The sequence below is a fragment of the Quercus lobata genome, chromosome 7, assembly GCF_001633185.2.
Source record: "Quercus lobata isolate SW786 chromosome 7, ValleyOak3.0 Primary Assembly, whole genome shotgun sequence".
In the NCBI taxonomy this organism is placed as follows: Eukaryota; Viridiplantae; Streptophyta; class Magnoliopsida; order Fagales; family Fagaceae; genus Quercus; species Quercus lobata.
In genome coordinates this window covers 6,782,181-6,809,348 of record NC_044910.1, presented here as the reverse complement: position 1 = coordinate 6,809,348, position 27,168 = coordinate 6,782,181, and the positions used below count along the sequence as shown (strand labels likewise).

General features: G+C 35.9%; 1 protein-coding gene and 1 long non-coding RNA gene across 3 annotated transcripts; one reads left to right on the top strand and one right to left on the bottom strand.

Moving 5' to 3' along the window:
• Positions 1-6,157: 6,157 nt before the first annotated feature.
• Positions 6,158-7,624, top strand: LOC115951479 (UPF0481 protein At3g47200-like). The gene has a single exon (XM_031068677.1). The coding sequence runs from the start codon at positions 6,158-6,160 to the stop codon at positions 7,622-7,624; it is 1,467 nt and encodes a 488-aa protein (XP_030924537.1).
• Positions 7,625-10,885: 3,261 nt separating this feature from the next.
• LOC115953845 lies at positions 10,886-15,399 on the bottom strand. Of its 2 annotated transcripts, none has more exons than XR_004083790.1 (5): positions 14,781-15,399; positions 13,022-13,102; positions 12,188-12,338; positions 11,425-11,498; positions 10,886-11,077 (listed from the first exon to the last, which is right to left on the bottom strand). It is a non-coding gene; the product is annotated as an uncharacterized LOC115953845 (long non-coding RNA). The 2 variants fall into 2 exon arrangements; XR_004083791.1 differs by having other exon boundaries at positions 15,110-15,399.
• Positions 15,400-27,168: the final 11,769 nt, after the last annotated feature.

Below are 27,168 nucleotides of genomic sequence, written 5' to 3'. Positions count from 1 at the left end.
CTTAATCATGCAGGAATCAAACTTTTCATGCCACTGCTTAGGTGCTTGTTTTAAGCCATATAGGGATTTAGTTAGCTTACATACCTTGCTTTCTTGGCTAGACTCTACAAAGCCTTCGGGTTGGTCCATATAAATCTCTTCCTCTAGGTCCCCATTTAGAAAAGCAGCTTTTACATCCATTTGATGAATTTTCAAATCAAAAATTGCAGCAACGACAATTAACAATCTAATAGATGTAATTCTTGTTACCGGAGAAAATGTATCAAAGAAATCAAGATCAACTTTTTGTTTAAAGCCTTTTGCAACAAGTCTAGCTTTAAACTTATCTATTGACCCATCCAGTTTCAACTTTTTTCTAAGGACCCATTTACAACCTATGGTCTTACAACCCGGTGGAAGATCTACTAATTTCCAAGTTCTATTAGAAATTAGAGATTCCATCTCATCATTTACAACCTCTTTCCAAAATATAGCATCAGGTGATGTTAAAGCCTCTTTTAAATTTTGGGGATTTTCCTCAATGTTAAAAACATAATAATCAGGACCAAAATCCTTTTCAACTCTAGCTCTTTTACTCCTTCTAGGTTCCATTTCAAAATTTTCTTGATTTTGTAAATGTGAAGTAGAAGAACTAGGTTGTGACAAAATATTTTCTTCACCCCCACTATTTTTCAATTTAAAAGGAAATTTTTCTTCATGAAAAATTGCATCACTAGATTCAAAAATTATTTTGTTTTCAAGATCAAAAAATCTATAGGCTGCACTATTAATCGCATAACCAAGAAAAGCACAAGTAGTAGCTCTTATACCTAATTTAGGCATTTTAGGGTCAGTAAGCCTTACATAAGCAAGACAACCCCATACTCTCAAATATCCCAAATTTGGCTTATGTCCTTTCCACATCTCAAAAGGTGTGGTGTGTGACTTTTTATGTGGCACCCTATTCAAAACATGACATGCAGTTAAAATAGCTTCACCCCAAAAATGTAAAGGTGCACCAGATTCAATTAACATGGCATTTGTTAACTCAATTAAAGTTCTATTTTTTCTTTCAGCCACACCATTAGAAGCAGGTGAATATGGTGCAGTAGTTTCATGGATAATTCCCAAAGACTGAGCAAATGAGTTGAATGCACTTGATTCATACTCACGGCCTCTATCACTTCTTATTCTTTTTATTTTTCTACCGAATTGATTTTCAACTTCTTTTAAAAAATCTTGAAATTTTTCAAAAGCATCACTTTTATTTTTCAACAAATAAATAGTTGTATATTTTGAGAAATCATCAATAAAAGTGATAATATATCTATTTCCTCCACGAGTTAAAATTCCCTCAAATTCACATAAATCGGAATGAATTAACTCAAGTAATTCGGTATTTCTTACAACATTTTTATGAGGCCTTTTTGTAATCTTAGCTTGACTACAAGTTTCACATTTTTCAAAATCTTTTGACAGTCTTGGAATTAATCCTAAACTACTCATGATTCCCACATATCTACTATTTATATGACACAAACGAGCATGCCAAAAATTAATAGAAGAAGGCATATAAACTGAACTGGTAAATGCTTTATTATTCTCACCATTCAATTTAAACATTCCATCACAAGCACAACCCTTGCCCACAAATAATCCCTTTTTTGTGATTACATAATTATCAGATTCCATAGTTTGCTTGAAGCCAACCTTGTTAAGCAAAAAACTTGACATCAAATTATTTCTCATGGACGGAGTGTAAAGTACATCTTTCAATGTTAGCACACATCCAGAAGTGAATTTCAAATCAACCTCACCACTTCCAAGAACCTTGGTTTTACTAGAGTCACCAAGCATAACAGTTTTTTCTTCTTCAAAAGGAGTGTACAATTTGAACCAATTCTTGTCATAACAGACGTGCCTATTAGCACTGGAATCTGCCCACCACCCTTCAACATATTGCACCATATTGATGTCTGTAATCATAGCCACTAAAGGCTCTTTAGTTACGTTAGCATGCAGGACAGATTCACGTTTTCGAAATTTGCAAAATCAAGCAATATGCCCACTCTTGCCACAGACAAAAGAGGATCTATTAAATTGATCTTGTGAAGGGGGTCCTTGGTTCTTATTGTAATTTTTATTTGGATTTCCCCTTCCTTGAGGTCTATTATTATTTTTAAAGGCTCTTTTTTCAGGCTTCAATTGAACATTTCTAGGAAAATGATTTTTGGGCATATTATTATTGGATGAAATAAGGTTTACCTTTGTGGTGGAATTACCATTGCTCTCTTGTGTCATGAGTGCATCTTGTCCTCTAGCCTCCTCCTCCACACGGATGCGTGTGATCAAAGTCTCCAAGGATGTCTCCTTTTGTTTGTGCCGCAAAGTCTTTTGGAACTCCCTCCAAGATTATGGTAGTTTATCAATTATGCCAGCTACCACCAAATTGTCTCCAATCTTTATACGTTCGGATCTCAATTCTGCCACAATCATTTGGAAGTCTTGTGCTTGATCCACCACCGATTTTCCATCCACCATTTGGTAACGGAAAAATCTACTAGCAACATACTTCTTTGCACCTGCCTCCTCGATATCATACTTGCTTTGTAAAGCTTTCCAAATTTTCTTAGCAGAATTGTAAGTTGTATCATAATAATCATAGAAATGATCGGCAATTGTCTCCAATCTTTATACGTTCGGATCTCAATTCTGCCACAATCATTTGGAAGTCTTGTGCTTGATCCACCACCGATTTTCCATCCACCATTTGGTAACGGAAAAATCTACTAGCAACATACTTCTTTGCACCTGCCTCCTCGATATCATACTTGCTTTGTAAAGCTTTCCAAATTTTCTTAGCAGAATTGTAAGTTGTATCATAATAATCATAGAAATGATCGGCAAGACAATTCAATAGATAAGAGCGACAATTATATTCATCTTTCGTATACTTATCTATTTTTTCTTGATGGAGAATATATTCTTCCTCACCAACAGGCTCATTTGGTTTCTCTTGTGTAGGCTCCATGTGTCTGAATCTCCTTAAAATTGTTGGTGCATTCATTTCCTACTTATCTATTTTTTCTTGATGGAGAATATATTCTTCCTCACCAACAGGCTCATTTGGTTTCTCTTGTGTAGGCTCCATGTGTCTGAATCTCCTTAAAATTGTTGGTGCATTCATTTCCATTTTTGATACCTCCACTCTTCACCTCCCCCTTGCGCACGTATCTAGCCCAATATCTGAGGCAATTCATGTTAGCCCATTAATCACCACAATTAAAAAGAATAAAATAGTCTATCTCCATTTCAATGTGGGATTAAACATTTTCACAACTCTTCATCTTCCATATTCACTCCCACATCTTTACATTTATGTTATAACATTTACTCATTTTAATTGTTTAATATTAAAATGTTCCAACAATATATATATATATATATATATATTTTAAATCTAAAAAAATTTCTGCAACTTAGTGAAACTACTTGACACGACCACGCCGTTGAAGCCCAACTTTTATTATATAGTATATTATATAGATGTGTAGACTTATTGTCATTTGTTATATGAAATTACTCAATTCTCAACAACAGCCCAAAAAAAAAAAAACATATATTAAATCATTTTAAAAGTATTCTTTATATTTATATTATACGTAACATTATTAATTAGAGGTTATTTTTATATCTAAATTTTGATATATTTACCTTCCTCTCCTAAAGAAATTTCTGACTCCGACACATTCGAGTAATAAAATAAGTTAAAACTTCACAAAATTGTGTACACTTAATTAGTTCAAGTGGTCTATCAATAAGCTCAAATTAAGATTCTAAATTCTTCAAGCTAGAGTTTCAATCCGTCACAATCAATCTTTTGTGTATCACAATTAACTCGCATTGTCTGAAGCACGAATGGCACAATATATATCGTTCTACCTTTTGTTCCCTGAAAAAGTTAACCGCGAATAAGAAGCATAAACAGTTTTACTTGTGCTTGATACCATGCTTGATGCAAAAGATAGAAACAAAAACAGTTTTGTGGCAAAAGTTTATCACTTGAGTAATAAAATAAGTTAAAACTTCACAAAATTGTGTACACTTAATTAGTTCTAGTGGTCTATCAATAAGCTCAAATTAAGATTCTAAATTCTTCAAGCTAGAGTTTCAATCCGTCACAATCAATCTTTTGTGTATCACAATTAACTCGCATTGTCTGAAGCACGAATGGCATAATATGTATCGTTCTACCTTTTGTTCCCCGAAAAAGTTAACCGCGAATAAGAAGTATAAACAGTTTTACTTGTGCTTGATACCATGCTTGATGCAAAAGATAGAAACAAAAACAGTTTTGTGGCAAAAGTTTATCCGAAACTTGCTATGTAGGTAAAGGCTGCTTCAAGTGTATCACATTTTTACTTTTTATTGTTTGAACGAAGCGGATACATTGCATAATTAATCTGATCGAAATCTCCTGGCCGGTTCAACCAATTCCTATTTAAAATCTTTAAACAATCTAAATATAATTTTATATATACCTTAACATTTCACATTCACAAATTCTCAACAACAACAAAAAAAAAAAAAAAAAAAAAAATTCACATTCACATCATACTTCACTAATAATGAAATCCTTATAATCACAAGTGATCCAAAATTTTAGCGGATGGAAGGACAAAATTTAAAACAAGAAGTGATATAAAAAAATAACGTATCTATAATCATTAACCAATACTCACTTCTTTCATTAAAAGGACCACTGAACTACTTTTTTTTTTTCCTTGGGTAGGGGCTCCTATATATATTTTTTAAGCCAATCACTTCAATTGCCCCTAGGCATAACATAATTTTTTTTTTTAAGCCCATATATATAAAAGATTAAGATTAACAGCAAGCTTTATAACTCAGTGGCATAGCCCTACTCTCCTCTATTAGGAGAGTTAGTGTTCGAATTCTCTCTCCTTATTGTTATAACTAAGATTGTAAATGAACCAAATTATTTATAAATAGTTCGAGCTCATTCGTTAAAAAAACTAACTTTGAACCCAAGTTTAGGCTCAATTATTAAAGGAATCAAGCTCAAACATAACAATGTGATCATAAACATGATGCTCAATTTGACCATAAAAAATATTATAGTTTAATATGTATAATTATATAAAAGTATATCTATATATACTTGAAAAAAATTATTATTTGTAGTTTATTGATAATATAATTAGTCAATTCTTAGTAAAAATTAATCATGATATATGAAAACTTAAAATATTTTAGTCATGATTTTTCTATATATGAAAAAAGAAGCTCATGAACAAACTTGAACATGTAATTTTATATATGATGAGCTCAAGTTTGACTCATGTTCGAAATAAAAAAGTCTGAACTTAATAATTGGCTCGACTCGATTTGGATTGGTAATTTATAGCCTTAGTTGTAACTATGGAATTATACAAAATAAAAAATAAAATAACCACAGCCCTTGGGAAAACAATGTATAACTTTGGCTCTACGCAAAATATAATATATCATACCAAACTAGTAAGATAAATAAAGTACGAAGAAATCAGTGTGTGTCTATATATATATATATATATATATATATATATAATGGTTTTAAAAACTTGCATGTACGGTCAAAGAACCGATTTTGGCTTCAGTTTTTTGGGATTTTACAAGATCGAATTGGTGCCTAGTTCCTAACCGGCTGGTCTAATCCAATTTTTAAAATAGTGATATATATATATATATATATATATATAGACACACTGATCCCCGACTTGGTATATTATTAAATAACATAAACCTTCTTTTTAAGGAATAAAGAACTGAACAATGTAAAGTGTAGATTCTTCTCCAAAAAAACATGTAAAGTGTAGATTGTACTATTTATATATACAAATAATTTTCCTATTCAGAAAAGTGTACCATGCATGTTAATGAAAGTGATAAGCAGTCTCATTTTCTTTATTTGTATTTTTTAGTATATTGTATTTTAAATTCCAATCCCGGTATATTTATTCATCATAAAAACTAGTTAGTTTAGGAATGTTTCTACATTCAAATAAGAGCAAGAGCCCTAAATTTCTCACGCTAAAGTTTCCACGTAGTAAACTAAATACGAGGAAGGACAGTAAACTTACAAAATTCAGTTCTCTTTCTTTGGTGCAAACTTGCTATGGCCGGGAAGGAGCATGTTGTTTCTATGGAGGGTATTTTCAGAATAGAAGGCGGTGTAACAAGCAGCGGTGTCACTGAGAACGCCCAGACGTACAGCATTTCTATTGAATCTGACCTGGAGGCAAGGATTGATGCAGTAATCGAGGCAGGAAAAAATTTGACACCATCCTCACCACCAAAGATACAAAAGTTTATATTCTTGCTGCGAGATCACAAGGATTTCCAGAAGCTCTATGAGCCAAGAGCAGTATCACTCGGTCCTATCCATTATGGTAGTGAGAAGTACAAGCTAGGAGAGAAGTACAAGCTTATGTTGACATCTGTGTTCGTCAAAGGTAGCAAAGAGATGATAAACGATTTGCACAAGAAGATTGGGAAAAAGATCAAGGAACTGAAGGAGTGCTTCGAGAAGGAAGTGATCGAAGGCTATAAGGATGAGGACCTCATTTGGTTGTTGTTGGTGGACGGCTGCGCAATACTACAATACATAGACTGTGCAGCTAACAACAGCTTCGAAGAGTTGAAGATAAAACCCGACAGCTTAGCCTTTACACAACAGGATTTGTTTTTGCTTGAGAACCAGCTTCCCTATCGTCTGCTCAATTGGTTGATGACCTGGAGTGCGAATGAATGCAAGTTGAGGGAATCAATTGACACTTACATTAATAATCTCGCTACGGTACCACCTCCAGACGATCAATCAGCAATTTTCAGCTGGAAATGGCTAAGTTCGTTGTCGTGGCGTTGCTCGCAATACGCAGAAAACAAAAAAGAAGAAAGCCTTCAATCAAAGGCAAAGCGACAAGAGGACCCCGTCCATCTTCTTGATCTTCTGAGGACACGTCTCTTGGATAATCATCAGCGAAGAAACAACTCAGAGAAATCAAATGAGAAAGTCCAAACTTGGCAGTCCTATCGCAATGTTCAGGAGCTTCAAGCAGCAGGTATTCACGTGGAACGAACTAAAAAGAAAAACAGTTGCTTGAGGGACATATATTTTACTACACCCGGTTGCTTGGGATACCTTTGGCTTCCTCCAATAAGTGTTGAGGACTCAACAAGGCCAAAGTTCTTGAACTTGATAGCCTACGAGATGTGTCTAGATTTCCAAAATGACTTTGGGATCACCTCTTACATATCCTTCCTCGATTCCCTAATCGACGAAGCCAATGATGTTAAGATGCTAAGGAAAGCAGGAATACTCTATAATTGCCTTGGTAGTGATCAACACGTGGCTGAACTCTTCAATGAGATAGGTACTGACTTGGTTCCTAACAGCGAAATATATAGCTATGTCAGACTGCAAATTCAGAAGCACTACAAGAACCAGTTGATGACCTGTTTGGCTCAAGTCTATCACGACCATTTCAACAGCCCCTGGACGTTCTTGGCTTTCTTTGGCGCATTGTTAGCACTTGCTCTAACTGTCGTTCAGACTTGGTATGCTGTCAAATCTACTCCATGACCCTACGATGACTTCAGCAAGAATTTTACTCGAAACTAAATATGCAGAGAAGGTAAAATTTTATTTGTTGTTATCTTTCCAAGCGTGTCTAGCTAGCTGAGAATTACATATGGTTTCTATATATATATATATATATATATATATATATTTATATGCCTCGCAGACCGCTTTCCAAATAAAGAGGCCTTAAGAATTCTAATAGTCATGATTTCGCATGGGTCATCCCAAGGCCCCATCATCTTAGTAATTTGTTTACCTTGGTGTTGAAGTTTTCATGCAATCAGTCAGGATGATTGTACTTTCTAATTTGATGTAATTAATGTGTGGATTATCTCAGAGTTTCTGTGTGGGGTGTAATATATGTGTTATATGAAATTAAGTTAAAGCAGAATTTTCTCCACCAAAAAAAAAAAAAAAAAAAAAGTTTTAAGTAAAACTGTGTTTTAACAATATGATTTTATGTGTGTCCCGTGCCAACACCATGTAATTATCATTACTCATTATTAATTGCTTCGACTTAATACTACATTCTCGTCATTGCACAAAAGTGGAGACAGTTTAAGGATGAGTTTGGTTCAGTTTTTTGTAAAAGTGCATAATAAAAAAGTGGAGTTTTCAAAAAGTGCATAATAAAAAAGTGCATTTTCAAAAAACTGAGTGTTTGGTAAAAGCTGTTAGAAAGTGCTTTTCGAAAAAACTGAGTGTTTGGCTAGTACTTATAAAAGTGGCAGTTTGAGGGATAAATTACCAAAAATGACAATGTATATATAAGAGCATCTCCAGTAAGTCAGACAAATTTTTGTACTGTTTGGACAATCAACAGTGACATTTATCTTTTACCTACCCACTTTTTTAATTTTTATTTTGTAATCAAATTTATTCTTTTTTAATATTTATTTATTCTTTTTCTATTTATTCTCAACAATTACATTTTTCAACAAAAAGTGTTACATCCACAATATTTTTTGCAATACTTTAACAAGAATCATAATAAAATCTTATATGAAAAGTTGTTACTAGTTCTAATTTGAACCCACCACTGAAATTATATTTTTACTCACCAATATTAGCTAATTACTTAAAATTTATTGTGAAAATATTATGAAAATATTGTAGTAATATTTTTAAATTGTGATTTCTAATTCTTTGCGTTTCTTTCATCCATACGTTTCCTTTTTCTTTTTCTTTTTCTTTTTTTCTCTTGCATTTTGTCCACCACACATGTATACCATTGTCCATTAGTGCATCCTCTCCTTTTTCTTTTTCTTTACTTCCACTTTCCAGAAGCTCCCTCATTCTTTCTTCTTCTTTTTTTCCTTTACTTCCACTTGATTCCAGAAGCTCTCCGGCTCTCTCATTTTCTTCTCTTTTTTTTTTTTTTCCTTTTCCTACTTGATTCCATAAATTCTCTAGCTCACTCTGTGATACTTGATTCTATAATCTTGCTTGCCTTTCTGGTGTCATTATCTTCAAAGTTCAAACACACACAGACACCCATGGAGAGAGGAGAAATCTTCTTTGCTCCACCACATCGCCACCGCTGCTCCTCCTCCTCACTGCGGAGTGCATGCAACTAGGGGTCATATCGGTTTTTTTTTTTCTTGATCATTTATTGTTGTTCTAATTTTTTTTTTCTATTCTTGATTTGCTGTTGTTGTTGTTTTGATTTTAGATTTGTTGTTTAAATTATATCAGTTTTATGAGAGTAAGAATTTTTTTTGCTTTTATTGTCGTGGTTTGATTAATTTTAAGATTATGTTTTTGAGTTTGTATTTTGATTATGCTGGAGATGGGAGGCGTGAGAGGAGCTTCGTGCAAAGAGAGAGCAGAGAGATGAGATGAGGGGCATGAGGCTTCAGGCGTGAGAGAACTGGAATTTTTATGGGTATTTTCATAATTCACCATCAGCCCAACGGTAATAGTTCAAACGCACATGCGCGTTTTGATTTATGGACCTCTTACGGTCCATAAATATTGCGCGTTTTGAACGCATTTTTTGCCTGGGCCCAAAACGCAACTTTTATCAAAAAGTTGCATTTTAGGCTGAGCCAAACGCAATTTTTCTTCAGCTTTTTGTAATATGGGCGTTTTCAGCTCCTAAAAGTGCAAACAAGCGCACACTAAGTAATGAAGGACTATCTTCATTTCTGTGGCCCAATACATAAGTTCAATGACTTTTTTTTTTTCCCTTTCCTCTTTTAGAGAAGTGAATGAAGGAGATGAATGAATAAAACTTAGGAAAAAAAGTACTTCCCCCTATATGTTTAGGGTCACAATTTCTCTCATTATCTTTGAAATCAAGCAATTGTCCATTCTTTGTTTGAGAAATGAGCAAATATGCTTAATCTGTTATTTTTTTTCAGTTAAATCCCACACATCACGATGATTACAAATGTAATCAAAGAAAAGAACAATGTACTCCTTGTCTTTTCCTCTTCCATGTGATGTAAGAGTAATAATTATTTAAAAGATTATGTTGGAATTAATTGAGAAATTAACAAATTGGAGGTATTTGTTTATTTTTCAAAGATAAAAGGGGAAATTGGTTGGTTTTAAAGATAAAAAGAAAATTGTGAACGACCCCAAACAATCCCCCCCCCCCCCCCCTAAAACTTATTACTTAAATATGTTGAATTTTTTCAACTAAAAATCCAAATAGGAAAAAAAAAAAAAAAAATTATGCGGATATTCCTGACACAGATAGCAAATAATAGAAAACAAGTAAACAATTTCTTATCCAAGCTATTAATGTCATGTTTTTACACGCATTTAATGCCAGAGTTGGCCTAGCCACTACAACAAATCTGACTTTTTTCAAGGGTCAAAACCCTTAAAAAAGTATTAAAAAACCTTGAAAAAAAATATTTTAAGAGTCCGATTGATCCTTGATAACGCTCAAAACATGTCAAAAATGAAATTTTGAAGGCCTTCATGGCCCTCAAAACAAGTGCTCTAATCTTATTTTGAGGGTCAAGAGACCTTTAAATAACTTTTTACCAAGGTTTAAAAGATTTATATTTACAACCCTTGATAAACAAGATTATTTAAGGAGTCTCTTGACCCTCAAAATAAGATTTTATTTTATTTATTAAAAAAAAACCACAATCATGGACAAAATATATATATACACACACACACACAAAATTCACAATTATTGAGATGATATACTATGATATTGATGTATAGCAAAAGTGGTATATTGCTACAATTACAGTTTCTTTAATCTCTAAACTCAAACCTACAAATTAACAGATTAAGGGCTGCATACAAATTGCCGATATGTCAATTATTGTTTAAGAGAAAAGATATCAACAACCACACTTTGTACAAAGACCAAATCTGTCCAAGAGTTAAAAGTTTTGATACATTTTATTCTTCATCATCATCTCCAAAGCAAGAAGTTATCAGCTAGTACAATTGAACATTTCAGCCATTATGGGTGTCCTCAAGTTTCTGAAAAAGAGAGAATGATACCAAAAGTTTGTTAATTTCCTAGCAAATATATCTACCCACCTTTCCACAATATCAAATTCAAGATATCCAAAATTTCAAAAAGAACAAAAAAGGCACAACAAAGTTCATATATCTAAATAAAACACGCTAATTAAAGAAACGTCATTCACCAAAAAGAAGAAAACTTATTTATTTGTTCTCAAAACAAATTTAAATCTGATTTAGCTTGTTCTATGATGAAACAAGATAGAGTGCAACTGTAATGTAAGTACTCTAAAATAATATTTTAATGTTATAATACATTCTGATTTAAAAATAATTGCTAAAATCAAAGTAAATGCACATACCCAAAGGACCGTTCCATCCCCACCAAGAGTTACTACAAGGTCAACTTTTGTATGCAGGAGCAAAACTTCCTTGTCTGCAATAAGAGAATAACATATATTAACTTTAAATCCATGGGTAATATTGAAAAGAATAACCATCCCACATGAAAATTTAGTAATTAATGTAGATGTAACACTTAACAATCTACTGTTGCATGAGTTAAATGAGTATGAAAACAGATATTAACTTTAAATCCATGCAAAATGTTTCCACTTAACCATTGCCTGGAACAGAAGGCACTAGCATGCAATAATTCAGGCACTCAATTTGGCAACAAAAACTAGTATCACGTCAACCCTTTATTGCAACATAAGCTGACAAAGTTTGCTACAAATCTAAACAAGCACATACATGCATGCATTTATTAATACACACAGACACACACACAAATGAATAGCCTTATTCAGCAAAAAAAAAAAAAAAATTGAATAGCCCTTAAACTTGGAACACAAGATTAACAGATGTGAACAACCATGACAATAATTAAATAACATTGTGAGCAAGAACATAAGTCTCATATGCAAGGTTTTAACACATAGCATCAAAGAAGAAACTTTTCATTTTACTTATAAAAAAAGCATCAAAGAAGAAACCAAAGTTACAGAGTTTATAACATCTGGTCCAAATTGAAGAAACCAAAGTTCCAGAGTTTAAAACATATGATCCAAATTGAAGTTTAATCTTTGCTTAGATATAGTGATTAGCTTGACTTGATCTTCATACCTTAGTGATCACTAGTAGATTGGGCTGATTGCGAGGTGATATAACTCAACATTTGCATTATCATATTCTCATAATGTGTTCTTTGTTCTGCCCTTTGACACACCTTAAGTTGTCCTCAACCAGAAAAGAGTACAAAATCCAGTGGAAAAGCCTGCATAAAAGAATATTTCAATTTACTTGATGATCTTAAGTAAGGATATGATAAAAGAGGAACTAGAAACAATCTACCAGCCCACTGTTTCAATGACAAGAAACAAATTTTTTTTTTTTTTTTCTTTGGTGAAAAATTTATTTGGTCATTTAGAAAGTGTATTTACTATTTAGTGCATATATGTGTTAATGCAGCAAATCAGAAACTCATTGGCAAGTGGAGCAGAAACTTTTCAAGAAGTGATTGCTAAGAACTGTCAGAAACTAGACAACAAGAACAGCCCAAAAATAGTATAAGTAAATATCAAATAATGGGAGATCAAGGGGATTCTAACAACAAACATCCAAAGTGCATAAAACAAACTATTAGCTGACTTATGTACATTTTTTAGATCAAGGGGATTCTCCTTGTTGCAGCATCATTGTCATCAATCAACTTTATGTTGCTACCATTTTTAAGTTTATTTTACTTATTTATTTATAATTTCATGTCTATTAGAACTTCACTTTCTTAAATAGGAGAGATGCTAATGCTTTAAGTGAATAAACAAACCCAAACCTTGACATATCTTAATACTTCAAGTAAAAAAGCAAATCCAAACCAACACTAACAACGAAAATTATTGCATTCATTTACACACACAAACAAAAACATTGTATATCACAAGAATAGGGATAACTCACCTGCCCAGAATGAAAGAAATAATTCTCCCCAGCCAATTTTGTTGGTGCTGACTGATAGAAGTTGTAGTAGGTCCAAGCAAGCTGCAAAAGAAGAAGTAATAGAATCTAGTCAACTGCCAAATGAGTGATAGCTGTACAAGGCATGACATAGTGGATAGAATGGGATCAATGGTGAAAAGTTTAAAGCACATATCAAGTGGTTCTTCAGGTATTTAACTAGGTGAAAAGTTCAATTTTCACCAATCTAAGTTTTGAAGCTTTTGATATCTGGTTATTTCCAAAATTCTCTCTAATAGTTTCATGATGGTAATACAACAATGTGCTTTGGATTCTTTTTCTTTTTGGTGAATTGGCTTGACACACACACACCCCCAATGGGGTTTGAACCAACAACCTCACCATTCACCCATTTTTATGGGAGAAGGTACTACCATTTGAGTTAGAGCTCATTGGCATAATGATGTGCTTTGAATTACTCATGCTATATTTACTTTTGATACCAGTAGCAACCCAACAGGGCTATGAGCTATATGATGAAGGCATTCTCTCCCATCTTTCTAACCTCAATCCTAGTTGGGACTTTCTCAATAGTGACCCAACCCCCCCCCCCCCCCCCAAAAAAAAAAAAAAAAAAAGAATAGAAAAGAAAAAGAAATCAAGTTTCATTAAAAACGGGTCCTTAGAGTTCCTTTCAAAACTTATATGTTGTTTGGATTAGCACTAAGAAGTTTTCCATTAATGCCTTTAGAAAGACCTCATCTTAAACAGTTACCAAGCAGCATTTGACTATTTGCTTGATTGAAGTTGGTGCTGAATTTCCAGTTTCGTTGGATTTGCTAAGACCCCTGATGCTCGCTCAACATAAACTTGCTAACTCATCCTAACCATCTATCACAGCCATTTTCTGTTGATTCAAGGTTTGCAAATTGATTCACACGTTTACCTTATGTCAATAGATGTATCCAACATGACTAACACAAGAAGCATCACAAGTAGATGCAAACATATCTCAATCTTTCCCCTCACCCCAAGCCCAGAAAAGAAGAGTTAATTCTGGTAGGCTTTAGAATTTGTAACCTATTTATAATCAGATGCTACAAGTCTGTTTTCACAGGTGGTGTCAAAATGCTCTGTTTATGAGTACAAAGAATTGGACAGCTATTAGCACGGATTAAAGGAGGCAGGATCTCTTCGTTGGCAGTATTTCCCTTAGAAAACTCAGAGGAATAAAATATGAACCAAAGCACTGGAAAAAAAAATAAACAAGAAATAAAACTAAATTTGCCTCAACCATTTTGTTATCTAAACAAAAACCCGTGTCCATTCCAAATTACCATCAAAAGAAAAACCGATAGCATTTCAATAAACCCATCATCCCAAACACAATGTTTAAAATAGTAAATTACAAATTAAGGTCCTTTGAGTCTCCAAAGTTTTAGGGTAACTCCACTCTAGAATTGTTAAAATACTACTATTTCACTATAAACCCAAGTAAGCTTTAATCACTACTAATATTCCTCTACTACTAAACACAAATTCCCAATAGCTAACAATGATACCCAGTAGATCCATATAGTTCAAAGTCAACACTCACCCACCAAAGCCAACAAGTTGGACGATGCAGATTGAAATAAACACACACACGGAGAGAAAGAAAACTAAATTTGAATACACAAACACACTTGACAGAGTAAAAATGAAAATTAAATTCCTAGTTATTGAATGTGCCAATTATATTAGGAAATAAATCAAGGCTTACAGAGCGTCTAAAGCACATTTCCCACACAACCAATACTAGCAATCCCTTGGATTGAGTCTTCCAATCTCGTTGTGCATGTACTCACAATCAAAAAAAAAAAAAACTCAATCAATATTTGTATGAAAACTGTAAAGGAAACAGAGATTATGATTTAAAATCGAATAATGAAATCGCAAAAGTCGAACAATTAGAAATCGAAATAGGGAAATTGATGATGAGCTCAGCTTTCTAAGAAATGTGAAATGAAAATTATGGGGAAATCGATGAAAGTGTTAGAAAACCAAAAAAACAAAAAAATCAAAGACGAAATTAGGGTTTGTGATTCGTACCTAATTGGAGCTGAGAAACACAATGCCAAGAGAGATGAAGAGTCACAAACTGAGATCAACTCGTACCTAATCGATGATAGGTGAGCTCTATGAGATCTCCATGATCGTCGAGCTCTATGAGATCTCTATGCCTTCTCAGTTTCAAGGTTTCAGCGAGAGAGTGATAGAGCTGTTTGGAACGAGATGTGTTTGTAGGTTACGTTCTGGGCTATATTTTTAAATTTTGTTGTGGCTTTTTTCAAGGGATGAAAATTTGGTTGTGGGCTTTTTTCAAGGGCTGAAAAATTTGTGATATTCTATCAAGGGTTGTGAGCTGAAAAATGTAAAAGTTTTGGTGCAAAACTAGCGCTTTTTTTTTTTTTTTTTTTCACAATTATTTCAAGGGTGTTTTAACTTATTTTGAGGGACCAAATAACCTTTGAAATAAATTTTAGTAATATAGCAAGCTAACACAACTTTTGTAACAAATTCTTTGAGAAATGAAACTTTTGAATTAATTGTTGTCTGTAGTTGTGGTTTTATTGCATAGAGGTGAATTTCTTGTAACCCCGCACCAAACTTATTTAAGTACGGAAAAATTTCATATGGCGCGCGGCAAAGGACTCTCTTCCCACAAAACAGAATCTAGTCCGAAGGCAGATTCCTGTGGACGTGACTTGCTCCTTGTGCGAGGATTACCAGGAAACACTCTTGCATGCTTTATGGCTGTGCGACCAAGCCAAGGCAGTCTGGAAATCTGATTCTAGATTTTCAGAGTTGTATCGGAAAGCCCATAGGAGTTTTGTGGATCTACTTGACTCTGTTTTTTAGCAAGGCTCTGTTTTCTTTGTCGCTCTCTTCTCAACAATTGCCTGGAGCCTTTGGCAGCGTAGGAATAAGCTGCGGGAACGTCAACCCACGTGGCCCATCCAAGAGATTTATCGTCGAGCAAAAGAGTTGGTGGTGGAGTTCTTCGAGGTTCATCAGCAGCCTATGAATCCAGTGCGCCATGCTCCCCGTGTCAAGTGGTTACCGCCAGCAGAGGGTGGGTATAAAGCAAATTTTGATGCGGCTTTTTTTGAAAATAGTGAGCTAGCTGGTATTGGGGTGGTGGTTCGAGACAGCTCTGGTAACATTATGGGAGCGCTGAGTTAGAAAATTCCAAAACCCCAGTCTGTGGAGCATGCTGAAGCTCTTGTGGCTTGTAGAGCTGTGATCTTGGTGAAAGAACTTTTGCTCCCCCAAGCGTGTTTTGAAGGTGACTGCCAGCGGGTTATTCAAGCTATCAATGCATGTGGTCCCAGCCGTACTTTGTTTGGCCATATTATTGAAGAGATTCAATGTTTCACCTCAGCTTTAGCATATTGTTCTTTTGTCCACGTACGTAGAGAGGGTAATAAACTGGCACATGCCCTAGCTAGAAGAGCAGTTTTATCTGCAGATACTGATGTATGGGTAGAAGAGCTACCCAATGATTTGGATGATGTATTCTGGTCTGATTTAGCTCAATAAATTTACTTACCTCTTTCTCAAAAAAAAAAAAAAAAAAGTACGGAAAAATTATTTCCTTGAAGAAAATATTTTCAACAAGCCATAAAGTCAAATTATGTTATTTTTATTGATAGGCTAAAAATGTATTGACCTCTTGTGATGAATTAATTGATTAATTAGCCAAGTTTATTAATTAATCAAATTAACATGCAATATACGTGGTAGCACAAAAAAATTACCAATTAAACTAAGAATGCAACGAAAATTAAATTGATACGGTGATTTGTTTACGAATGGGGAAAACCTATACGCCAAAAACTTCACCGGGTGATTTTAAGATCACCACTCTTGAGAATCCACTATTATCAAAACAAGCGGTTGCAAATAAAGGAATCTCAGTACTTTATACCAACTTACAGTTGAACCCTTACCCCAATACCCAATTGGACTTGTTCTGCACTGACAATCTCTCATTTTCAATGCATGACTCCTAGTACGTGACTAACCAATTACACGGATCCCAGTACGCGACTTGATCACTAACTTGAGAAAGATGTTGGCTACAAAGTTCTTCTGTTTATCACATTATGAAGATCATGAAGTTGCTTGGTCACAAAACCCTATGGTGCACAAACACAGCAGTTTCTTCAAAAGAAAGAAGAACTAGGGCAAACTAGGTTTTCGGTCACACCTTTCTTCACACTTGTGGAATTATGCTCTTGTGCAAATGTGCGTAATCTTTTACTGCCCTCAAAATAATCCTTATATATGTTTATGGTTATAAGAAAAGAAAGCCCAAACATATACCCACAGATTGGATTGAAATCAACTCTGAAAAATTGAATTTCATAAACCTTAATAGATAGCCATCTATCAAGATAGTTGTCGAGCCACGAGTTTCAGCAGCTTTTAAACCTCGATAGATGTTAGCTGTCGAGCTTTAAAATCCTGTACTTTCTCACTTGATTCTTGGACAGACTTGCATGACTTTAACACTTGAACTTAAAATCTTGTTTCTTGAAACATTAAACACATCCTAGATCTACCCAATTACAAGTAAAGTGCGTTTTGTCAAAGGATTAGCCAATTACATAAAATTTTGACATATGTTCCTAACATCAAATCACATATGTCCTAACATTTATCATTGTTTTCTATTCAATTTCTTCTATACAACATTGATCTTAGATCTAAATGTATAATTATGTGCATACTTGATATAGTGGTTTGAAATTGCACTTTTCTAAATTAAATTTTCTTTAAGCCTCACTATTTTCTTTCTAACCACAGCAGCTTCGAATATTCCATTTTCAAGAAACTTAAAAATATGCACATTTTCAAATTACAATTTTTTTTTTCAAAAGCAAAATATATATATATATATATATGTGGCATTTGGAGGATTAAAGATGATACTATAATATTTTTAGAAGTAAATAACAGCTGCATTTTGTGTTGTTAGGAATTAGATATATATCCATATTGTATTTTTCTTTTATGAATGCAGTTTCCCAGTAGTTTTTATTGTTTTTATATTTTTTTTCTTATATTAACTTGTATATGTTTAGATATGTAAAGTCACATTTATTATTTAAATTACACAAATCTATATATGTTTTAAAAGTTTTAAAACTATGATTATACTCTAATGGTGTAATTTCTAATTTATTCAGTAAAAGAGAGAAGGTTGTATTTAATGCATAAATCTTCTATTTCTGCAAGGTATCGGAGAAATGATTAGTAGGCAGTCCAAAATTTTCTTTTTGGAAAGGATAATTATAATGTAAATTTTTGTTAGATATAACATAACATATATTGAATTAGGTTAAATATGTATAGGTTGTTTTTATATTTAATTTTTAAAGAAATTTAAGCACATATATTGCTTGTATATCAAATACGCTTGCGTTAGTAAATAGTGGTAAAAATGTGTGTGTGTGTGTTTTTTTTTTTTTTTTTTAAATTAACTGGTACGTGCTCATGCATAGCTTCGTTCAACTTGAGTTCTAAAACAAGTTAAATCTTCACAAAATTGTGTACACTTAATTAATTCTAGTGGTATATCAATTAGTTCAAATTAAGTTTCTAAATTTTTCAAGCTAGAGTTTCAATCCGTGACACCCAGTATTTCGTGTATCACATTTAACTCTATTGTCTAAAAAGATAACCGTGGATAAGAAATACAAGAACCATTTTTCTCATTCTTGATGCAAGAGATAAAAACATAAACAGTTTTATTGCAAAAGTTTAATAGTTTATACGAAACTTGCTAGGTAGGTAAGGACTATTTCACGTGTATCACAGTTTTAGTTTGAAAGTTCAATTAGTGTGACAAACAATAACGAATATTTAGACCCCAATTTCAAACATAACCAATACAAGCTTATATCCAAACAATAGATGTGTGGAATAATAGGTACAAGCAAAAACCCAAACAAATAAACAACTCTACACCATAATTAATCACAACACAGCAGCAATTAAAAGGCAAGAGTAAGGGTTATAAAGATGCAAACACAAAAATAACATTGGCACGTGTTATCGAAGAGGAAACTGAAGAACTCGGCGAAAAACTTCTCTGCCGTTCTCCAAGCAGTAAAATGATCCACTAAAGAATAAAGTTGGGATACACGAATAGCAATAGACCATCCAAGCCTAATCTACCCAATGCACCTAAGCCCTCCAAGCTTCTTGCTCCAACAGGGTTAAGCTTAACCGTGTCTTCTTTAGCTTCCTGAATCCCGTAATAAGCCCATTGCATCAACCAAGTGAATTGGTCATCTCTGAACTGCTTCCCAAGCACTAAAATACCTCCTCACTAATATGAGTGTGGTGAGATAAGGATTTGACAAATGTACCTCTCAAGGATATGTCAATGGAGAGGGTGAGAGTAGAGGAATTTGGAGAATCAAATGTCTAAGATTGTGGATGAGTTAATCTTGGTTTTCTCTAGGGTTTCTCTCTCAAAATTCTCTCTGGGAGCTCTCTACATTTCATAGGTGTAGAAAGGGAAAAATTCCCGACCTATCACAAGCTGACATGTCACATTATCAAGTCCACAAAATACAGCCAATTACAGAGCACCATGTATTGCTGCTAGGTTTTGCTATCACTATTCAGAAGCCAATAGAAATTTGCCAAGTGTCATGCAAGAACCAATCACGCATCAGCACACGTGTAAGCGATGACTCAAGCAGCCTCGCACGTGTAAGCGATGACTCAAGCGGCCTCGCTCGTGTAAGCGATGACTCAAGCAGTCCAGCACGTGTAAGCGATGACACAAGCGAACCAATCAGGCTGTGACATGTGTCACCAATCAAGTTCCGCCACGTGTCGCTCACCCACCCCAAAACTCCTATAAATAGAAGCCTTCCTGAGACATTAAGGGAGACCAGAATTCAGAAGTGAAAAAGCTCTGCGAAGATCAAGCCTCAAAGCCTTCAAGAACTTCAAGAACTTCAACCCCAAAATCGGAGAACATTCAAAGCAGAATCATCCAGATCATCTGCCTAGATCCTAAAGTTCACGGGAATCAAGCCAAAAGTGTCCGAAAACATCAACAAATCACAAATCAGTGAAGCTCAACGGATTCAAGCCTCTAAAGCTCCAAAGAACTTCCACCACAAACCTTCGAAGACGAAGAACGCACGAAGAACGCGAAGAACAAAGGATTTCTAAACAAGCTCATAGCCAGAGATTCATTGTAATTCCGTTTCAGTAATCTTCGATCCATCCCTCAACCAAATTGAAGGATATTTTGTGTTCAAGTCAAAACCACATTACCACAAATCCAATTAATAAGTCTTGCAAGGAGATCGAATCAGAGGATCACTCTTTTGTAATTTCAGAGAATTATACCACACAATCATAAATATAAATTCGCCTTTGTGAAACTATTTTACTTGTTTGATTTATTTCAAACTAGAAATTTAGTCGCTTACAAATTCTGGCACGCCCAGTGGGATAAGCTCAAAGACGCTTTCGGCCAGAGCTTATCCCTCAAATAGAAACCGAGGTCAATAAGCTCATTGAAGCAGGCTTCATTCGTGAAGTACAGTACCCGGAATGGATCGCTAACATCGTCCCTATCAAAAAGAAGAATGGACAAATCCGAGTGTGCGTTGACTTTCGTGATTTGAACAATGCATGTCCCAAGGATGATTTTCCATTACCCATCACTGAGGTCATGGTTGATGCCACTACTGGTCATGAAGCTTTATCTTTCATGGATGGATCTTCGGGTTACAACCAAATTCGAATGAATCCTAAGGATGAGCAGCTTACAGCTTTCCGTACCCCTAAGGGAATTTACTGTTACAAAGTGATGCCCTTTGGACTAAAGAATGCTGGTGCTACTTATCAACGGCCCATGCAGAAGATCTTTGATAATGTACTTCATAAATACGTGGAGTGTTATGTCAATGATTTGGTAGTTAAAACAAAAAGGAGGGAAGACCATCTGGCAGATCTACGATCCGTGTTCACTCGACTGAGAAAGTATCAGCTTAAAATGAACCCCCGCAAATGCGCTTTTGGCGTAACATCTGGAAAATTTCTTGGTTTCATTGTGAGGCACCGCGGTATTGAAATTGACCAGTCCAAAATTGAAGCTATCCAGAAAATGCCAGAGCCCAAGAATCTACGAGAACTTAGAGGCTTGCAGGGAAAACTGGCCTACATACGACGATTTATCTCGAATTTGGCCGGTTGATGTCAACCTTTCAATAGATTGATGAAAAAGGATGTGCACTTTGAATGGGATGAGGCCTGTAGCAAAGCTTTTGCGCTCATCAAAAGGTACTTGCTTAATCCTCCAGTTTTAGGTGCTCCTATCCCAAGAAAGCCTTTAGTGCTGTATATTGCGGCCCAAGAAAAGTCTCTAGGTGCTCTTATGGCGCAGGAAAATAAAGAAGGGAAAGAAAGAGCCCTTTATTATCTAAGTCGAACTCTTAATGGGGCTGAATTAAATTATTCTCCTATCGAAAAGATGTGCCTCGCTCTTTTCTTTGCCATAGACAAACTGGAGCACTACATGCAAGCATATACAGTCCGTTTGATAGCAAAGGCGGATCCGATCAAATATGTCCTCTCCAGGCCAGTAGTTTCGGGTCGTATAGCTCGATGGGCAGTCTTGCTACAACAATATGACCTTACATACATTCCACAAAAAGCTGTCAAAGGTCAAGCATTGGCAGATTTTTTAGCTGATCACCCAGTTCCATCTGATTGGGAGTTCTCCGATGATTTCCCGGATGAAGATGTGTTTTACATTGAAGAAATGCCACCATGGATGATGTTTTTCGATGGGGCTGCACGTCGAGAAAGAGCGGGGGCAGGTGTAGTGTTTGTTTCTCCACAAAGGCAAATACTTCTATACTCGTTCTCATTAAGCGAACTTTGCTCTAACAACGTAGCTGAATATCAAGCATTGATTATTGGTCTACAAATGGCCATTGAGATGGGCATAGCGCAGCTTGAGATCTATGGGGATTCCAAATTAATTATTAACCAAATCTTGGAGCAATATGACGTCAAGAAAGAAGACCTCATCCCCTATTGCAAATATGCGAAGAAGTTGCTATCAAATTTTAAGACCACTACATTGGAGCATATACCAAGGAAGGAGAATAGACAGGCCGATGCTTTAGCTAATTTGGCTACTGCCTTAGCATTATCCCAAGAAGAAACAACCAAAGTCGCTATTTCCCAAAGGTGGGTAATACCTCTTGTGGTTGAAGAAGAAGAGGAAGAGCAAGCCAACATCATTTCTGTATGCCTTGTCGAAAAAGAAGATTGGCAACAAGTGATCATTGAATACCTTCAACATGGAAGACTCCCGGATGATAAACGCCACAAGACCGAGATTCGGCGAAGGGCTGCTCGATTCATTTACTATAAAGACACTCTCTTCCGCCGTTCATTTGATGGATTGTTTCTCCGTTGCTTAGGAGAGGAGGAGGCTAGACAAGCCTTAGAGGAGGCTCATTCTGGAATATGCGGCGCACATCAGTCAGGTCCTAAGTTACATTATAGGATCAAACGAATGGGTTACTATTGGCCTACAATGGTGCAAGATTCTATGGAATGCGCTAAGAAGTGCGAAGCTTGTCAATATCACACAAACTTCATCCATCAACCGCCAGAACCTCTACACCCAACTGTAGCTTCTTGGCCTTTTGATGCATGGGGTCTTGATGCAATAGGGCCATTACCAAAGTCATCCGGTGGCCACTTGTACATCTTGGCCGCAACTGACTACTTCTCAAAATGGGCGGAGGCTGTACCTCTTAGGGAAGTGAAGAAAGAAACGGTGGTCAATTTCATTCGAACTCATTTGATCTATCGGTATGGTGTCCCTCGGTATATCATAACTGATAATGGCAAACCATTCTACAATAGGCTGATGACAGAGCTATGCGAGAAGTTTGAATTTAAACAATACAACTCCTCCATGTACAATGCCTCGGCAAATGGACTAGCTGAAGCGTTTAACAAAACACTTGGCAGTTTGTTGAAAAAAGTGGTATCCAAGACAAAGCGAGATTGGCATGAAAGAATCGGAGAAGCATTATGGGCATATCGAACAACATTTCGAACGCCTACTCAAGCAACGCCATATTCTCTTGTCTACGGAGTTGAAGCCGTCCTTCCTTTAGAATGCCAAATCCCATCATTACAGATTGCCATTCAAGAAGGATTGACTGGAGAAGAAAATGCCAAGCTCAGGTTGCAAGAATTAGAGTCACTTGATGAAAAAAGGCTCGAGGCCCAACAACGCCTTGAATGCTATCAAGCTCGTCTTTCAAGTGCATTCAATAAAAGAGTCAAGCCACGATCATTCCAAGTTGGTGACTTAGTCCTCGCCGTTCGAAGACCTATCATCACAACTCATAGTACAGGCAATAAGTTCACTTCAAAATGGGATGGACCTTATGTTGTGCAAGAAGCCTACACCAATGGAGTTTACAAGTTGATTGATAATGATGGTGTAAGGATCGGCCCCATCAATGGGAAGTTCCTACAACGCTTCTATGCTTGAAAATCGAAGATTGCTCATCGGTAAGAGCTTAAACTACCCACTGTAGCGCTGCAAGAGTACATGATGTCTTTCCATTACCCTTCAAAGCGTACCAATAAGGAGAAATTAATCTCACTCCATGTCAACAATTGCGAGTGTGGCGTAGCGGTTGGACACCCATTTCTCCCTTGAGGCCGAGGTCTCGGGTTCGATCAGTGGTGATACCCACTATTACACACTGCGCCCCCCTTTTTACAAAAACACCTAAAAAAAATTATTATAATAAAAAAAAAATCTTTTGAACTACGTGATGACTTGATCCCTCTCTAGGGTACGTAGGCAACTTAGTATTCTTTGCTAAGTTCAGTCACGCACTAAAAAAAATTATTATTAAAAAAAAAAAACAAAACAAAACAAAAACAAAAAAAAAAAATCTTTTGAACTACATGATGACTTGATCCCTCTCAAGGGTACGTAGGCAACTTAGTATCCTTTGCTGAGTTCAGTCACGCACTAAAAAAAAATGAATGAAGGAACAGAAAATAAAGTCTTCTTTATTGATTGATGAAAGGAAAATAGTACAAGAGGAAAGCATGTTGACATATATGAAGGGAATTAAAACGAAAGAAATTATGACATCCATTTCAAATCTTTCAAGCTAGAACGATTATCTTCCAGAAGGACTCGTATCTTCTCTAAAGCCTCTATATCCTGGTCTTCAAGAACGGGGGCAGACTTGACTTCTTCAAGTTGTTCTTCTAAGTCTTGCACAATATTGTCTTGTTCAACTTGATGAGTCTCAATTTGAGAAAGCGATTGCTCTAGTTGGACGAGCTCGGTTTTCAGGTCGACCATCCTCAATTTAACAGCATCAAGTTTGGTCTTCAAAGATGCTTTCTTCTGCGATGCTTCAGAAAGGAGGAATTCAACTTCAGTCTGGCGTTGAGATAAGATAGTAGGACTTGGTCGTTTGTTCAGAGATTCCTTCATCTTCAAATAGTCTGCGATACCCTCACAATATTTGTCAACATTCTCACGCAAGTGTTGAGGGTCCACTCCAAAACTTTCAACCCCACTATAAATTTCATGTACTTCAGCTTGTGGGAGGATGGTGTCTACAGAAAGATTCGAAAGTCTATTTAGAAGAACATCTCCTAGCATAGAAGCCCCTTTCCTACGCACGGAAGAAATATGCGCCTTGGCTTGAAACACAGAGACTTCCGGAGGTTTAGTCGGTTGCAGGGATGGGAGAGGTGCCCTTTCTGTCTCAATCGGAAATTTGGACGACGTACCAACATCAGCAAACTTACACCTCCTGAGATCTGAACTCTTCACAGATGGTTTTGAAATAGAAGACTCACTGTTTGCAAAAAGATGCGCATGATTAATAGAATTCTCTAGATCAACACCCTCCATTGGACTCTTCGAATGTCTCCAATTGGAGCCTAGGTCATTACACACCTCCTCTTCAGAAATTTTAATGGCATCTCTAACTGGTACAACAAATGGACTTTTGGTGCCTTGACTGCAAGTGACTTCGTTATGTTGAGATGAGTCCTTTGAATGATTACCATCTTCAAAACGACGTCGTGCAAACTTTGACAAAGGCTGTGGAATGTATGGGTCTTGTAGTTCCCTCTTTCCCCTCTGAGGTTTGTTAGATGTTACTAACTTAACAGGGAAGGAGGCAATGTCAGCAAGAAGATCTGTTCCTTTGGTAAAATCATTTCCGCAAACCCTTTCCCACCATTGTTTGTAGCTATGTCTGACTCGACTTCCAAAGTCGGTGGCAAAAGCTGAAATGAACACCTTAGAATCTGTGTTGCATCGAGTGAAGGATTGGTAGAATTGGTATAGGTCTTTTAAAGAACCTGTATGAATTTCTTCCTTCAAATCACCTGGAATGTCTTGATGAAATCCAAAACGCCGACTGAATCTGTGAGGACTATATGGCTCTACAATGTGTTGATCTTCACATCGAAGTGACAAGTACCCCGAGCGAAGGCTCATAAAGTAGTCAAACTTCTGAATGGATAAATGATCATTATCAATGAAAGTCTGGTCGTAGTTTTTCTTGAAAGCAGTTCGGTGCCAAAGAAAGTTGGTGGCGTTTCGTATGTGCTTGCGTGCAGAGAATTCATTGAACGGAGAGGCATAGCCCACACCAGAATATTTAGTCATCAAAGCATCGGATGGTTTATCATGGGTAAGGCGATTGCTTCGGAAGAAATGACCTACCCAGGCATAAACGTAGTGGATGGCAAAACTAGCTCCAGACTTACTCGGGGTAGGAGAGGAAGAAATAGTGTTAAGTCCACGATAAATGCTAGCCAATACTGGGGAAGCAAGGCCGAATGAACGACCATTAGCTATGGAACTAGCAATCTTGAAAGTGCCTGGATGGATACTGTTCTAATCCTTGATAGGAAAGACAAATATGCACAGCCAACAGGAAAGAAGCGCCGATAAGTAGGTCTCCTCCTTTAAATCACCTTTAACTTGAAGATCCGCAAAGACCCCGTGTTCCTTATCAAGCCATGGTCCATGCTCCTTTATCTCACCTAAGGGATTCTGACTACACTTGGGAATGGTTGTCCGTCTCGCTGGTTTTCTAGGAGCTGGGTACTTGCTATTTCCTCTATACCAAAAAGTAATCCAGTCGCGAACACTTACTTTCCCTTGTCTCTTCAACCGGTTTTGAAGATGATGATACGCTAGGAATAGGTAGCGACAGCTGTACGGCAGATAAGGTCGTCCCTGGTCATTGATTCCATCCAGCTCTTGCGCATTGGGTACTACTTCGTCATAAAATGCACCGGTGCAAGGAAGTCCACCGAGAACAAAGAGATCCCATGGGGTGATGGAAATTTCCCCAACTGAGGTATGGAGGGTATTGGTTGACGAACTCCAACACTCACAAAATGCTTTCATAAGATTCTCATTATAATCATATGTGAACAAAGAAGCAAAGACAGCACTGTAGAGGTGGGTTACATCAAGGAGATGTTTACACCGACTGAGCACATCTTCTAGCCAATCCCAATAAAGGGAGAAGTAGGAGAACCCTCCATTCACGCTAAAGGAAAAATCCCAATCCGCACGTTTTGCAATTATCTCTCGCCCTAAAGTGTTATACGGCTTTGATCTAGCAACATTCTTGTGGTGTGAAGCAAGAAGGATAGTTGTTTCCAAGTTAGAGCCGCCATCAGAAGGAACGATCTGTGACCATTTCGGCAAATTGAGAGAATAGGAGTTACGACCCCATTTTTCTGAAAATCTTCCAATTATGGGTGGACGAACAATCAAAGTCGTAGCCTTCGCATCCTTGCCATCTTTTTTCCTATAAATAAACAAAGCTGATTCTTCGCCAATCTTCGAATCTTTAAAAAAGAGCGTCATGATAGCTGTGTACAAAAAAAAAATGAAAAAAAAAATTATTATTATTATTATTATCAAATAATAGAAAATGAATAAATAAATAAATAAATAAATAATAAATAATAAATAATAAAAAATAAAAAATAAAAAAGAGAGGGCGTGCATGGTTTCTCCATACAGATTATGTATTCTT

Excerpts from the sequence above, each read along its gene's own strand:
- LOC115951479 (XM_031068677.1), top strand. The coding sequence starts at position 6,158 with ATGGCCGGGAAGGAGCATGTTGTTTCTATGGAGGGTATTTTCAGAATA.